Raw genomic sequence first — 12,711 nt, forward strand, 5'->3', positions numbered from 1 at the left:
TTGAGTAGTATAGACATTTTAACAGCATTTGTTCTCCTAATCCATATGCATGGAATGTCATTCCATTTCTTTGTGTCCTCTTCAATTTCTTTCAAATTTCGTTCTATAGTTTTCAGAGTACAGATTTTTTTTTTTTTACCTCTTTGGTTAGATTTATTCCCAGGTATCCTATGGGTTTTGGTGCAATTGTAGATGGGATCAATTCCTTGATTTCTGCTGCTTCACTGTTGGTATACAGCAATGCAACAAATTTCCATATGTGGGATTTTATATCCTGCGACTTTACTGAATTTATGTTATCAGTTCTAGCAATTTTTTGGTGGACTCTCTGGGTCTTCCACATAAAGTATCATGCTGTCTGCAAATAGTGAAAGTTTGTCTTTTTCCTGGCCAATCTGGATGCCTTTTCTTTTTGCTATATGACTACTGAGACTAAGACTTCCAGTTCTATGTTAAATAACAGTGATGTGAATGGACATCACAGGTCTCATTCCTAACCACAGAGTAAAAGCTCTCAGTTTTTTTCCCATTGAGAGTATTAGCCACAGGTCTTCTGTATATGACCTTCTGTGTATGATGCTGAGGTATCATACATACATCTTTCTACCCCTACTTTGTTAAGGGTTTTTATCATTTTACTTTGTCAAATTCTTTTTCTGAATCAATACTGAGAGAATCATATAGCTCTTATCCTTCCTTTTGTAAATATTGTGTACTGCATCGATTGATTTGTGAATACTGAACCACCCTCACAGCCCAGGAACAAATCCCACTTAATTGTGGCGAATGATTCTTTTAATGTATTGTTGGATTTGATTTGCTGGTATTTTGTTGAGAATATCTGCATCCATGTTCACCGTGATACTGACCTGTAATTTTCATTTTTAGTGGGGTCTTTACTGGTTCTGAAGTTAAAGTAATGCTGGCCTCGAAGAAGGAGTCTGGAAGTTTTCCTTTCATTTCTATTTTTTGAAACAGTTTGAGAAGAATAGGTACTAACTCTTCTTTAAATGTTTGGTAAAATTCCCCTGGGAAGCCATCTGGTCCTGGACTTGTGTTTGTTAGGAGATTTTTGATAACTGATTTAATTTTTCTTTGCCAGCTATCAGTCTGTCAAGTTTTCTATTTCCTCCTGTTTCAGTTTTGGTACTTTATATGTTTCTAGAATTTATCCATTTCTTCCAGATTGCCTAATCTGTTGGCATATAGTTTTTCACAACATTCTCTTGTAAGTATTTGTATTTCTGTGGTGTTAGCTCTGATCTCCTCTCTTATTCATGATTTTATTTGGGTCCTTTCTCTTCTGGATAAATCTAGCTAGGGATCTATCAATTTTATTAATTTTTTCAAAGAAGCAGCTCCTGGTTTCATTGATCTGTTCTACTATTTTATTTCTACAGCATTTATTTCTGCTCTACTCTTTATTATTTCCCTTCTTCTGCTGGCTTTAGGCTTTACTTGTTGCTCTTTTCCTAGCTGAAAAAAGCAGAGAAAGGTTTGAGTGTGTATTTGAAATTTTTCTGCTTCTTGAGGTAGGCCTGTATTGCTATATAAGTCCCTCTTCTGATCCCTTTTACTGCATCCCATAGGCTTTGGACTGTCATGTTTTCATTTTAATTTGTTTCCACATAGTTTTAACTTCTTCTTTAAGTTTCTGGTTGACCCACTCATTCTTTAGTAAGCTGTTCTTTAGCCTCCTATGTATTTGTGGTCTTTCCAAATTTTTTCTTGTAGTTGACTTCAAGTTTCAGAACACTGCAGTCAGAAAATATGCATGGCATGATCTCAATCTTTTTGTACATGCCGAGGCCTGATTTGTACTTGCCGAGGCCTGATTTGTGACCTAGTATGTGATCTCTTCTGGATAATGTTCCATGTGCACTAGAAAAGAATGTGTACTGTGCCACTTTGGGATGAAATGTTCTGAATATATCTGGTTAAGTCTATCTGGCCTAGTGTGTCATTCAAAGTCATTCTTCGTTTCCTTGTTCATTTTCTGCTTAGACGATTTGTCCTTTGACATAAGTGGGGTGTTAAAGTCCCCTACTATTCCCGTGTAATTATCAATGAGCTCTTTTATGTTTGTTACTGTTTTATATGTTTGGGTACTCTGAAGTTGGAGGCATAAATATTTACAATTGTTAGACCTTCCTGTTGGATAGACCCCTTTATTATGATATAGTGATCCTCTTCATTTCTTCTTATAGTCTTTGTTTTAAAATCCAGTTTATCTGATGTTAAGTATTGGTACTTCAGCTTTGACATTCACTGCATGATAAATGGTTCTCTATCCCCTCACTTTCAATCTGCAGGTGTCTTTAAATCTAAAATGAGTCTCTAATAAACAACATGTAGATGAGTCGTGTTTTTTTAACCCATTCTGACACCCTATGTCTTTTGATTGGAGCATTTACATTTAGTCCATTTACATTCAGAGTAATTATTGACAGATAAGAATTTAGTGCCATTTTATTACTTGTTTTGTCATTGTTTCAGGAGATTTTCTCTGTTCCTTTCTAATCTTTGTTGACTTCGATCTTTCTTTCCCAAAGAGTCCCCTTTAAAATTTCTTGCAAAGCTGATTTAGTTGTCACGAACTGCTTTAGTTTTTGTCTGTCTGGGAAACGATCACTTCTTCTACTCTGAATGACACAACCTTGCTGGATAAAGTATTGCTGGCTGCAGATTTTTCTCATTCAGCATGTTGAATATATCATACCACTTGCTTCTGGCCTGCCAAGTTTCTGAGGAGAGATCTGCTGCTAACCTTATTTGTCTTCCCTTGTAAGTTAGCGACTTCTTCTGTCTTAGCACTTTTAGGACTTTTTTCCTTACCTCTGTGTTTTGCAAATTTAACTATGATATGTCTTGGTACTGGCCTGCTTTTGTTGATTTTGATGGGAGCTGCCTGTGCCTCCTGGATTTAGACGTCTATTTCCACATTAGGAAAGTTTTCAGCTATAATTTCCTCAAATAAACCTTCTGCTCCCCCACCTTCCCTCTCTGCTTCTGGGACTCCTATGATACAAACATTATTACACTTTATGGAATCACTGAGTTCCCTAAGTCTACATTCGTGATGTAATATTTTTCTTTCCCTCTTCCTTTTAACTTCATTAATTTCTATAATCTCTCTATCACTTATTCATAGCCCTGCTTCTTCCATCCTTGTGGTCATTACATCCAGTTGGCTTCAAATCTCCGTTATTACATTTTTCATTTCAGCCTAATTTTGGGGGCTTCTATCTCTATAGTAAGGGACTTTCTAGAGTCTTCTATGCTTTTCTCAAGCCCAGCTAACATCCTTATGATTCTTCCTTCCAATTCTAAATCAGACATACTATTTCTTTTTTCTTTTTTTTTTTTTTTTAAAGATTTTATTTATTTATTTTGACAGAGAGAAATCACAAGTAGATGGAGAGCAGGCAGAGAGAGAGAGGGAAGCAGGCTCTCCGCTGAGCAGAGAGCCCGATGCGGGACTCGATCCCAGGACTCTGAGATCATGACCTGAGCCGAAGGCAGCGGCTTAACCCACTGAGCCACCCAGGCGCCCAGACATACTATTTCTATCCGTATTGATTAGATCCCTGGCCATGACTTTTTCTTGTTCTTTCTTTTGGGATAAATTCCTCTGCCTTGGCATTTTGTGTAGGTCTTTGTTTTCTTCTCTGTGTTAGGAAAGCCTGTCATGTTTCCTGCTCCTATAAGTAATGACTTTATGTAGAAAAGGTCATATACTGTCCAGAGTCTGGCACTTAGAAGTGTCTCTGGTATATGCTGTGTACACTCTGCTGCTGTGTTTTGGCTGCTCTTTTCCTCAGGTCAGTCCTCTGTAGTTTCTCCTTGCCTGCAGTGGGGAGTGTCTGGACCTTGGCCAGAGTGTGGTGAGTTTTAACTAGATGCGGTCTGGTCCACTTGTTAAAGACACTTAATGCTATTTCCACTAGAGCCGAAGCTTTGCAGAACCCTATGGTCAGCAGACATGTTGTGTGCAGGGGTGTGTGCTAGTCTTCTGGAGGAGAGGCCTGCTATTCTAAGGCCTGGTGTAAGCAGTTTAGGCCACTATTGTTGGCCTGTGCTGCTTACTGAAGTGAGTTTACGCTAAGTGAAGAGGGAGGAAAATGGCGTCAACCCAGCTCCCTAGTCCCCAGAGAGGAGAGTCTGCATACACCACTATCCAGGAAGCCATCCCAGAAGAGCAAACAATCTCCCCTCATATGTCCCAGGCATCCCTCAGCTTGCTGTTTTCACCCTGTGTGTGTTCCAGCCATCGGTCTGTCTGGACGGCAGTGCACCTACTATCCCAAGCAGGCAGTACTGAGTTTTGAAACTCCAAACTTTAGGGACCTGGCATGGCATGGGCCTGTGGTCTTCAAGGGGAGGGTCTCATTGCACCGGGACTGATGCGGGTTTGTCCCAGAGGGGCAGTCTGCACCAAAGTGCAGGTGCATGGAATTTGAAATAAAGCACAGTAAAAAGCCATTGTCCAAGTTAGTCATCCTCAGCAGGTATCTCTGCACCTATGATGAGGGGTAAGGGAAGGAAATGGTGCCCACTGACTCTTTTGTCCCTGTCACCTCTCCCAGATGAGCTACAAGATTGGGGAACCATCTCTCCCGGTGAGTCCCATGGGATTCTAAATATTAACAATGAACAATCAAAAACTGAAATTCAAAAGATACCATTTGCAAAAGCATCAAAACTACACAATACTTAGGAAGCAAATCTCACAAGAAAAACTGCAAATCAGGGCACCAAGGGTAGCGCAGTCAGTTAAGCGTCCAACTCTTAGTTTTGGTTCAGGTCCTGATCGCAGAGTCTTGAGACTGAACACCATGTCAGGCTCCACACTCAGCAAAGAGTCTGCTTGAGATTCGCTCTCTCCCTCTGCGCCTCTTCTCTCTCTCTCTCTCTAATAAATAAATCTTTTTAAAAAGGCAAACCTACAAATCCCTGAGAGATATTATAGGTCTAAATAAATGGAGATGTGATGCTTATGTATGTATGTGCTCACAAGAGGGGCAAATGAAAGTCTCATACACTGTTGATGTGAAGATAAACCCATTTTAGCAAACAGCTGAATAGTGTACACACCTACCATACAACCCAGCCATTCTCCTCCTAGATATCCATCCTGGAGAAATGGAAATACACGTCCATACAAACAGCTGTCCATGAATGTTCAGAGCAGCTTTACTGATAATCACCCAAAACTGGAAACAATCGGAATTGCCATCAACAGGTGAATGAATAAACCACTCGCGGTTTTATCTTTACAAGATAGCTACTCAACAGGAACACGAATGAACTACTGATACACACAACATAAATGAATCTCAAAATGATTACGCTGACTGAAAGAAGCCAGACAAAATAGAATATATATTATAAGTCATTTATGCAGTCACATTCAGTGGTGACTGAAAACAGAATAGAAATTGTTTGGAGATAGGTGAGGGGTGGGGAAAAGGTACTACAAAGTATACCAGAAAAATTTTGAGAGCAATAAATATGTTCACTACCTTAATTATGGTGATGGTACATATGTCAAAATTTAACAAACTGTACACTCTATTGTATGTCAACTATACAGCCATAATGTTTAAAAACATACCAAAAAACAGCTGAAATAAACTGCAATACATCTATTTTAACACTATAAATTCCTAATAATATTAAAATTCACACATTCCTGTTCCCTTTGGAGGATGCTAAGAAACCAACTCATTATTTTGAAAATGAGGAAATGAAGAAATTCAAGTATTTCTTTTTCCTCATTTGATTACTAATTAAGAAAAACTAAAAACTGCAGTTTGGTCAACCTCTTGGATCTTGCTTTTATGCTCTGTTAGGGAGGTCTGGGGCAGTAGTTTGTCTATGGCTAATTAATCTCCAATACTGAGGCAAGAGTCTCCTGAATACACTACGTAATGTCCTGTGGAAGATGACTTTTTCCAGTCTGGCTAGAAGAACAGGCACTATTCTCAGCACTGTGCAAGGGCCAGGCAGTGTTCCCTCTAATCTATCATCTGTGGAGGGCAGTTTCTCTAGCCTTGTGCAGTCTCCTCAAGCACATCTGCTGGTCAGTGCTCTGCTGAATATTCAAAGAAAAACTCTGAAGATCTCCAGGCTTCTTTCTCTGTATACAGTTCTCTCCCTTTTGGTATTCCCTCCTGTAAATGGATGACCTGATCTCGTCTGACTCAGCTCTGTCTCTTCAACACAGGAAGGCTGTGTTCTTTAGTTCCCTTTCCTTGTGTTGCGACTTGGAAACTCTCTTGGGCAGTAAGGGGTTAACAATCATAGGGCTCTTCTCATTGGTTTCCTATCTCTAGAGATCATTGTCCTTCACTGGTTAATGTCTTGTGTCTTGAACTGCTGTTTCATGCATTTTGTCTGATTATTTCTAGTTTGTTTCAGGTAGCACGGTAAATGTGGGCCCTGCTATTCCACTTTGGCTGGAAGCAGAAGTCCTCCAAGTGCCCTTTCTAATACTCAATATATCCCACTTACGGCTAATGGGAGCCTGTTCAAGCTATCTCCTGAGTCTATTCAACATAAGCTTTGATAATCTTAAACCTCCTTGCTCTATGTTATGAAAAAATACTACACATTCACCTTGAATATTCCCTATCTCTAATCGAGAATCAGGTGTTTTTTCCAAGAAGCCTTGATCCCTTGAGAGAAAAATTCTCTAATGGCCAATATCTCAGGGTGCTCAAAGTGCTCAGTGATGTAAGATATTTTGCTATTTCTAAGCCTTACTAGGACAGAACTGGGTTTTGTGTGTGTATGTGTATTGCAAGAAAATACCTCATGAATCCCTATTGATAGTACCTATTCAAATTTACCTAACTTCTTTGATTTTATATTTTTATTCTTTCTTAACCTAAAAAATCTAGGTTCCTAATATTAACATAGTTATTTGCTATATACATGGTTTCTGGGGCACCTGGGTGGCTCAGTGGGTTAAAGCCTCTGCCTTCGGCTCAGGTCATGATCCCAGGGTCCCGGGATCCAGCCCCACATCAGGCTCTCTGCTCAGCAAGGAGCCTGCTACCTCCTCTCTCTCTGCCTACTTCTCTGCCTACTTGTGATCTCTGTCTGTCAAATTAAAAAAAAAAAAAAAGACTTAAGAAAAGGAAGAAAAACAAATACACATGGTTCAGAATCAATCTTGTATGATTACTAAAGCAGTTGAAGATTTGTTTATACTTCTTTTTGTCCTTAAAATACTGCCCAGTAGAGAAAATTAATTATTTGCCACATTTTAAAGTGTATTAAAGTACTGCCTCTCAGTGTGGTTTAGCTACAAGCATGACACACAGTTAGGGCCATTTAATTCCTCGTTTATTCTTAAGGATTTCTTCCTTCATTATTACTTCTTTTTGTTTCACAAATACTTAAAAGCATTTGCATGACTCCAAAATCACACCTAGTAACTAAAATTACATCCCCTGTATTGCAAAATTTACATCCGTAAGTCGTGGTCTTTAATATGGCAAGATACAATTATGATTTGTAATACAACTGCAGATCAACAACTAGAATTTGAAATTGGAAACACCATACCATGTACATTATAAGGATGATGACATGATAAGACCTGAAAAATACTCAGCAGAGGGAAGTCCTAAGACTACAGCTATCCAGCCAGAACAGAGGATTAACAATTCTGACTGGTGCAAGAGGACAAAAAATGTAGGGTGTAGGTCTCTAGCAGAAAAAAAAATAGAGCTGAGAAATTATCTGAGAAGTTTAACCACACAGAAAATTAGATAAAAATTACTTGAAAGAGCTGTAGAAGAGAATTGAAAACAAACAAACAAACAAAAAAGACAGTTAGGAATATGAAGCCAAGCAGGTAAAAAAATCAGACAACTCCAGTAAAAACAAAGTATAAAGAAAGGAAATGTAACCACAGTATACTATTCAGTTCAACAATAAATAATACTTATATACTGTAGTATAACTATACTGAGAATACAAGCAAGGGAAACATAGTGTAAGAGCTTAAATCTTCACCTATCATAACAGAACATCAATAGGTAATATTTTTAAATTGATAAATAGTCAAGAGGATTGAAAGTGGTTTACCTTGGGAATGAGACCAGGAACACTGGTGGTTGGGTTTCAAGTATTATAGTATTATTTAATTTTTTCAAATGTGCATGTCTTACTCAGAGAAAAATAGGTTTTAAAAAAGAAAAAACAGGGGCGCCTAGGTGGCTCAGTCGTTTAAGCAGCTGTCTTCAGCTTGCGTCATGATCCCAGAGTCCTGGGATCGAGTCTTGCATCGGGCTCCCTCCTCAGCAGAGGGTCTGCATCTCCCTCTCCCTCTACTTGTGCTCTAATAAATAAAATCTTTAAAAATAATAATAAAAAAGAAAAATCTGCCAAAACAATCATGATCTATACACCTTAACTACAGGCTACATGTTAACTGAACTTGTCAACCAAGTTAATAAATGTGGAAAGTTGCCTGTCCACAAGTTTATCAACTTGCTCACTTTACAAAATATTTCTTTTAACTAAAAACATCAAGCAAACCTCCATTCATCACCATAATGGGTTTTATGAACTTTCAGCAGCACTAGGTTACCTATTCACTATGAATTAACAAGAGTCTGCTTAATTCAAATTTACAAGTACTGGCTTAATCAGAATGACACCAACTAGTATAATTTTTGCCAAAAATAAATTTTAGATTGGTCTGTGAGGGCCAGATGGGTAGAGGTCACTTATCCTCTATCCATTAAGTGTTCTATCCTGTAAGTGTTGCCTAGATATAACAAAAATTAAATGTTAGTCTGATAAAAGGACAGCCCTCAAGATGCAGTTAGTTATCTTTTGAGCACTTGGCAACATTAACTCCTGCGCTACCCTCACATCTAGCTTGTCAGCTGGCTTAAGCCTGTGACTTTTCCCGATAAATGACAAAGCAACTGTGAAAGATAAACGTACCTAAATGAATCTATATTTTACTAATATTTACTATTTTACAAATGAGGCATCAAATAAGCACTGTTATGATATTAAGAAGCCTGATTGCTTTTACCAGTTCTCTCTATATAATAAAGGATGAAATAAAAAAATTAAGATCTGAAATAGAGCAATATTCCAGAAACTTATTAAAGCCTTAGTACAATTTTAGATCTCATACAATGAACATGATAGAACTTCAACTACAAATATTTTCAGTTCAATATATGGGGCCAAACTTGATATATTAAGGATACAGAGCATTTGTCTTCAGGCAAGTAAGTGAATACGAAAAATTTATTTTATTGATATAACATGGCATCACCTATCACCAAGAAGACAATAAAATGAACACTGTTAATAGCAGAGGGTCATTATCACATCTTCAAATGGCTTTATGCCAAATATGATGCATAGGCTGGTGGTTCTATTCAGACCTACACTTGGGCTCATGTGTATATATTCATGTATTCACATTCACATACGGGAATATAAATATGTAACAATGTTATGATTTCTGAAGTTTACCTCCACAATAGAAGCTACTACAAAAGTTCAATGAAAGGTTCCACTTCAAATAAGACACAGAGATGAAAAAAGAGATAAGAAACCCAGAGAAACTCATCCTTTTAATTTACTCTTAATTTACTCCACTTAATATAAACTCCATTATAATATTATAAATTCTTTGCCCCCAAAATAATAGTATAATGACAGTGTTTAAGTCAAACATCTACAGCCCTAACAAAAAAAACACTGGGGTTGTAATGTACTCTTGGACTTTAACTAACTGGATTCTGCAGTGCAGTGTTACCCAAAAGAAGAGTGTATTTTGAGACCAGCTCACTATAAATGCAAAATATTTATGACAGATTACTTTATTTCTCATGTATGAAAAATTCTGACTCATTCATTTGTCTTTTATGGAGCTTTTGTACCATGGGGATCAAATGGTCCTTCCAAGCTCAAAAGTCTCTCCTTAGCAAAAAAAAAAAAAAAAAAAAAGTCACCTAAGTGTCTTTAAATTTCTTTGCCAAAAGGGATATACCATTCATTCTAGGCATTTTAGGAGGAAGGTAAAGTGACAGTGACTCCCAAATCCTCCTGCAGATGTTCAGACATTGTCAGTTAAAAATGACCAAAAATTTTTTAAAAATAAAAAAATCAATGTCCTAATGAATCATACAGAATTAATTTAGGGGTAAAAAGACATATTCCTGGAGATTTTTGTTTTAAAATACTACATAATAAATGTAAAGACAGACACGAAGCAAGTACAACAAAATACTGACAATTACTGATTGCAAACGGGAATTTATGAAGTTCACTATTAATTTTGTATGTTTACAAATTTTCATATTAAAGATGATAATGAAAAACAGCATTTTACTGATCACTTGAGAATTCATTAACAAACATGCACATAAAACTTAAGCAAGTTGCAACTTTAAAAAAATAAAATACACTAAAAACAAACAGGCTGAAATATTAAACAGTGGTTGTATTGGAAATATGAGAACTTGAGAGATTTCTTTATTCTTGACTTTTCATCATTTCCTCTTCCCAATTCCAGAAACACATAGATTTTATGACAGGGGCACATATCTACACACATATACATATCTAACAAAATCAAAACTGAAGTAGTTTCAGGCTTAAAATGGAAAATTTAGTTCTTTAAAATAAATTAATAAGGATAAAGGATTTACCTGCTCTTCTCTTTTCTGCTTGCGTAACTGCAATCCCTCTTCCTCCCTCCTTCTGCGCATCTCATCAGGATTCAGGGACTTATTTTTGTAACTTTTCAGGCGAAAGTTCTCTTTTCCTGGGGTAGTCATGATTTCTACAAAAATGAGAAAAAGGAAGAGAACAAATGAGGTTGGCTCATGGTAAAGAGTTCTGTTATTCTAACAGCACAGCTGAAATCGTTATTTTTTTTTAGGAGATTTATTAAAGTGTACATGTCAATAGCTTTCATATTTTCACATCTATGTGCAAACCATTACCACAGTCAATTTTTTAACGTTTTCATCACCTCAGAAAGAAACTGTGTACCACTTGGGTATCACTCCTATCCAGGACATTTCATACAAACAGAATCATACATATGATCTTCTGTGCCTTGCTTCTTTCACTTAGCATATTTTTAAAGTTCATCTATGTTGCAACATGTATCAACAGTTTATTCCTTTTTATGACTGAATACTACCCCATCATATGGATATACCCCATTATATTTTATATCTACTCATCAACTGATAGACATTTGGGGTCTTTCCACTTTTGGGCTTCCATAAACATCTTGCTTCCATAAACATCTCTGGACAGGATTTTATGTAGATATATGCTTTTATTTTTCTTGGGCATATACCTAGGAATCAAACTGTTAGGTCACATGGTAACTCTGTTTAATCATTTGAGAACTGTCAAACTATTTTTCCAAAATGCTGAGCTATTTTACATTCCTACCAGCAGTGTAAAGGGGCTGCCAATTTCTCTATTATCATAATTTTTGATGTTTGCTGTCCTTTCACATATTTTCTAACTGTATATCCTCCCTAAAAAGTCAATTCAGATTCTTTGCCCATTTTTAAATTGTTTTTTTTTTTTATCATTAAGGTTATAAAAATTCTTTATATATTCTAGACTGAAGTCCCTTATCAGAGTGGTGCCTGAGTGGCCCAGTTGGTTGAGCATCTAACTCCTGGTTTCAGCTCCTATCGTGATTTCAGGGTCATGGAATCAAGCCCTGCATTGGGCTCCCTGCTCAGTGTGGAGTCTGCTTCCCCTTCCCCACTCAAGTGCTCTCTCTCTAAAAATAATGGACTGCTTTAAAAAAAAAAAAGAAAAGTCCCTTATCAGATATACAGTCTTTACATATTTTCTTCCACTCTACAGGTTTTCTTCTCACTTTCTTAATGGTGTCCTTTGAAGCATAGTTTTTCCTTTTGATGATGTACAAATTAATCTATTTTCCTGTTGCTCATGCTTTTAGTATCATACTTTGGGATTCTTAACCCTAAGTTTCCTTCTAAGAGTTTTAAAGTTTTAGCTCTTACATTTAGGTCTGTCATCTACTTTGAGTTAATTATTATTCATGGTATGCGGTAAGGGTCCAACTATATTATTTCACATACAGCTACCCATTTGCTCCACGCACCATTTGTTGAAAAGGCTATTCTTTCTCCACTGAATGGTCTTGATACCCTTGTTGAAAGACAAATTAACCACATCTATGTGGTTTTATTTCTCAACTCAATTATATTCCATTGATCTGATCTGTATGTATATCTTTGTGCTGATTCCACACAATATTGACTACCATTTTTGTAGTAAGTTTTGAAATCAGGAAGTCCTCCTATCTTAGTCAAGATTATTTTGGCTCTTCTAGACACCCTGCAATTCCATATGATTTTTAGGATCAGTTTGTCAGTTTCTACAAAGAAGCAAGCTGGGATTCTGATAAGGACTACACTGAATCTGTAGGTCAATATGCCATCTTAATGTTAAATCTTCCAATCTACAGACAGGATATTTTTCTCTTAGATCTTCTCTAGTTTCTTTCAACAATATTTTATAGTTTTCAGTGTTTCATAATTCTTTGTTAAATTTTTTTCTATTTTAATTTTTTTGATGCTATTGCAAATGGAATTTTTCTTGATTTCACTTTTGGATTGTTCATGACAAGTCTATAGAAATTACAATAAATTTTTGTATACCAATTTTGTA

The 12,711-nt window shown here is 36.7% G+C and overlaps 1 protein-coding gene across 1 annotated transcript in view; it reads right to left on the reverse strand.

Moving 5' to 3' along the window:
- Positions 1 to 12,711, reverse strand: part of KPNA1 (karyopherin subunit alpha 1) — a 66,767-nt gene that overhangs the window by 32,352 nt on the left and 21,704 nt on the right. Inside the window, exon 2 of the mRNA XM_059391059.1 lies at positions 10,692 to 10,825. Within this exon, the coding sequence (XP_059247042.1) occupies positions 10,692 to 10,820 (129 nt within the window). The 5' untranslated portion in view covers positions 10,821 to 10,825. The remainder of the gene's footprint in view (positions 1 to 10,691; positions 10,826 to 12,711) is intronic.

This window comes from Mustela nigripes, chromosome 2 (genome assembly GCF_022355385.1).
Source record: "Mustela nigripes isolate SB6536 chromosome 2, MUSNIG.SB6536, whole genome shotgun sequence".
NCBI lineage: Eukaryota > Metazoa > Chordata > Mammalia > Carnivora > Mustelidae > Mustela > Mustela nigripes.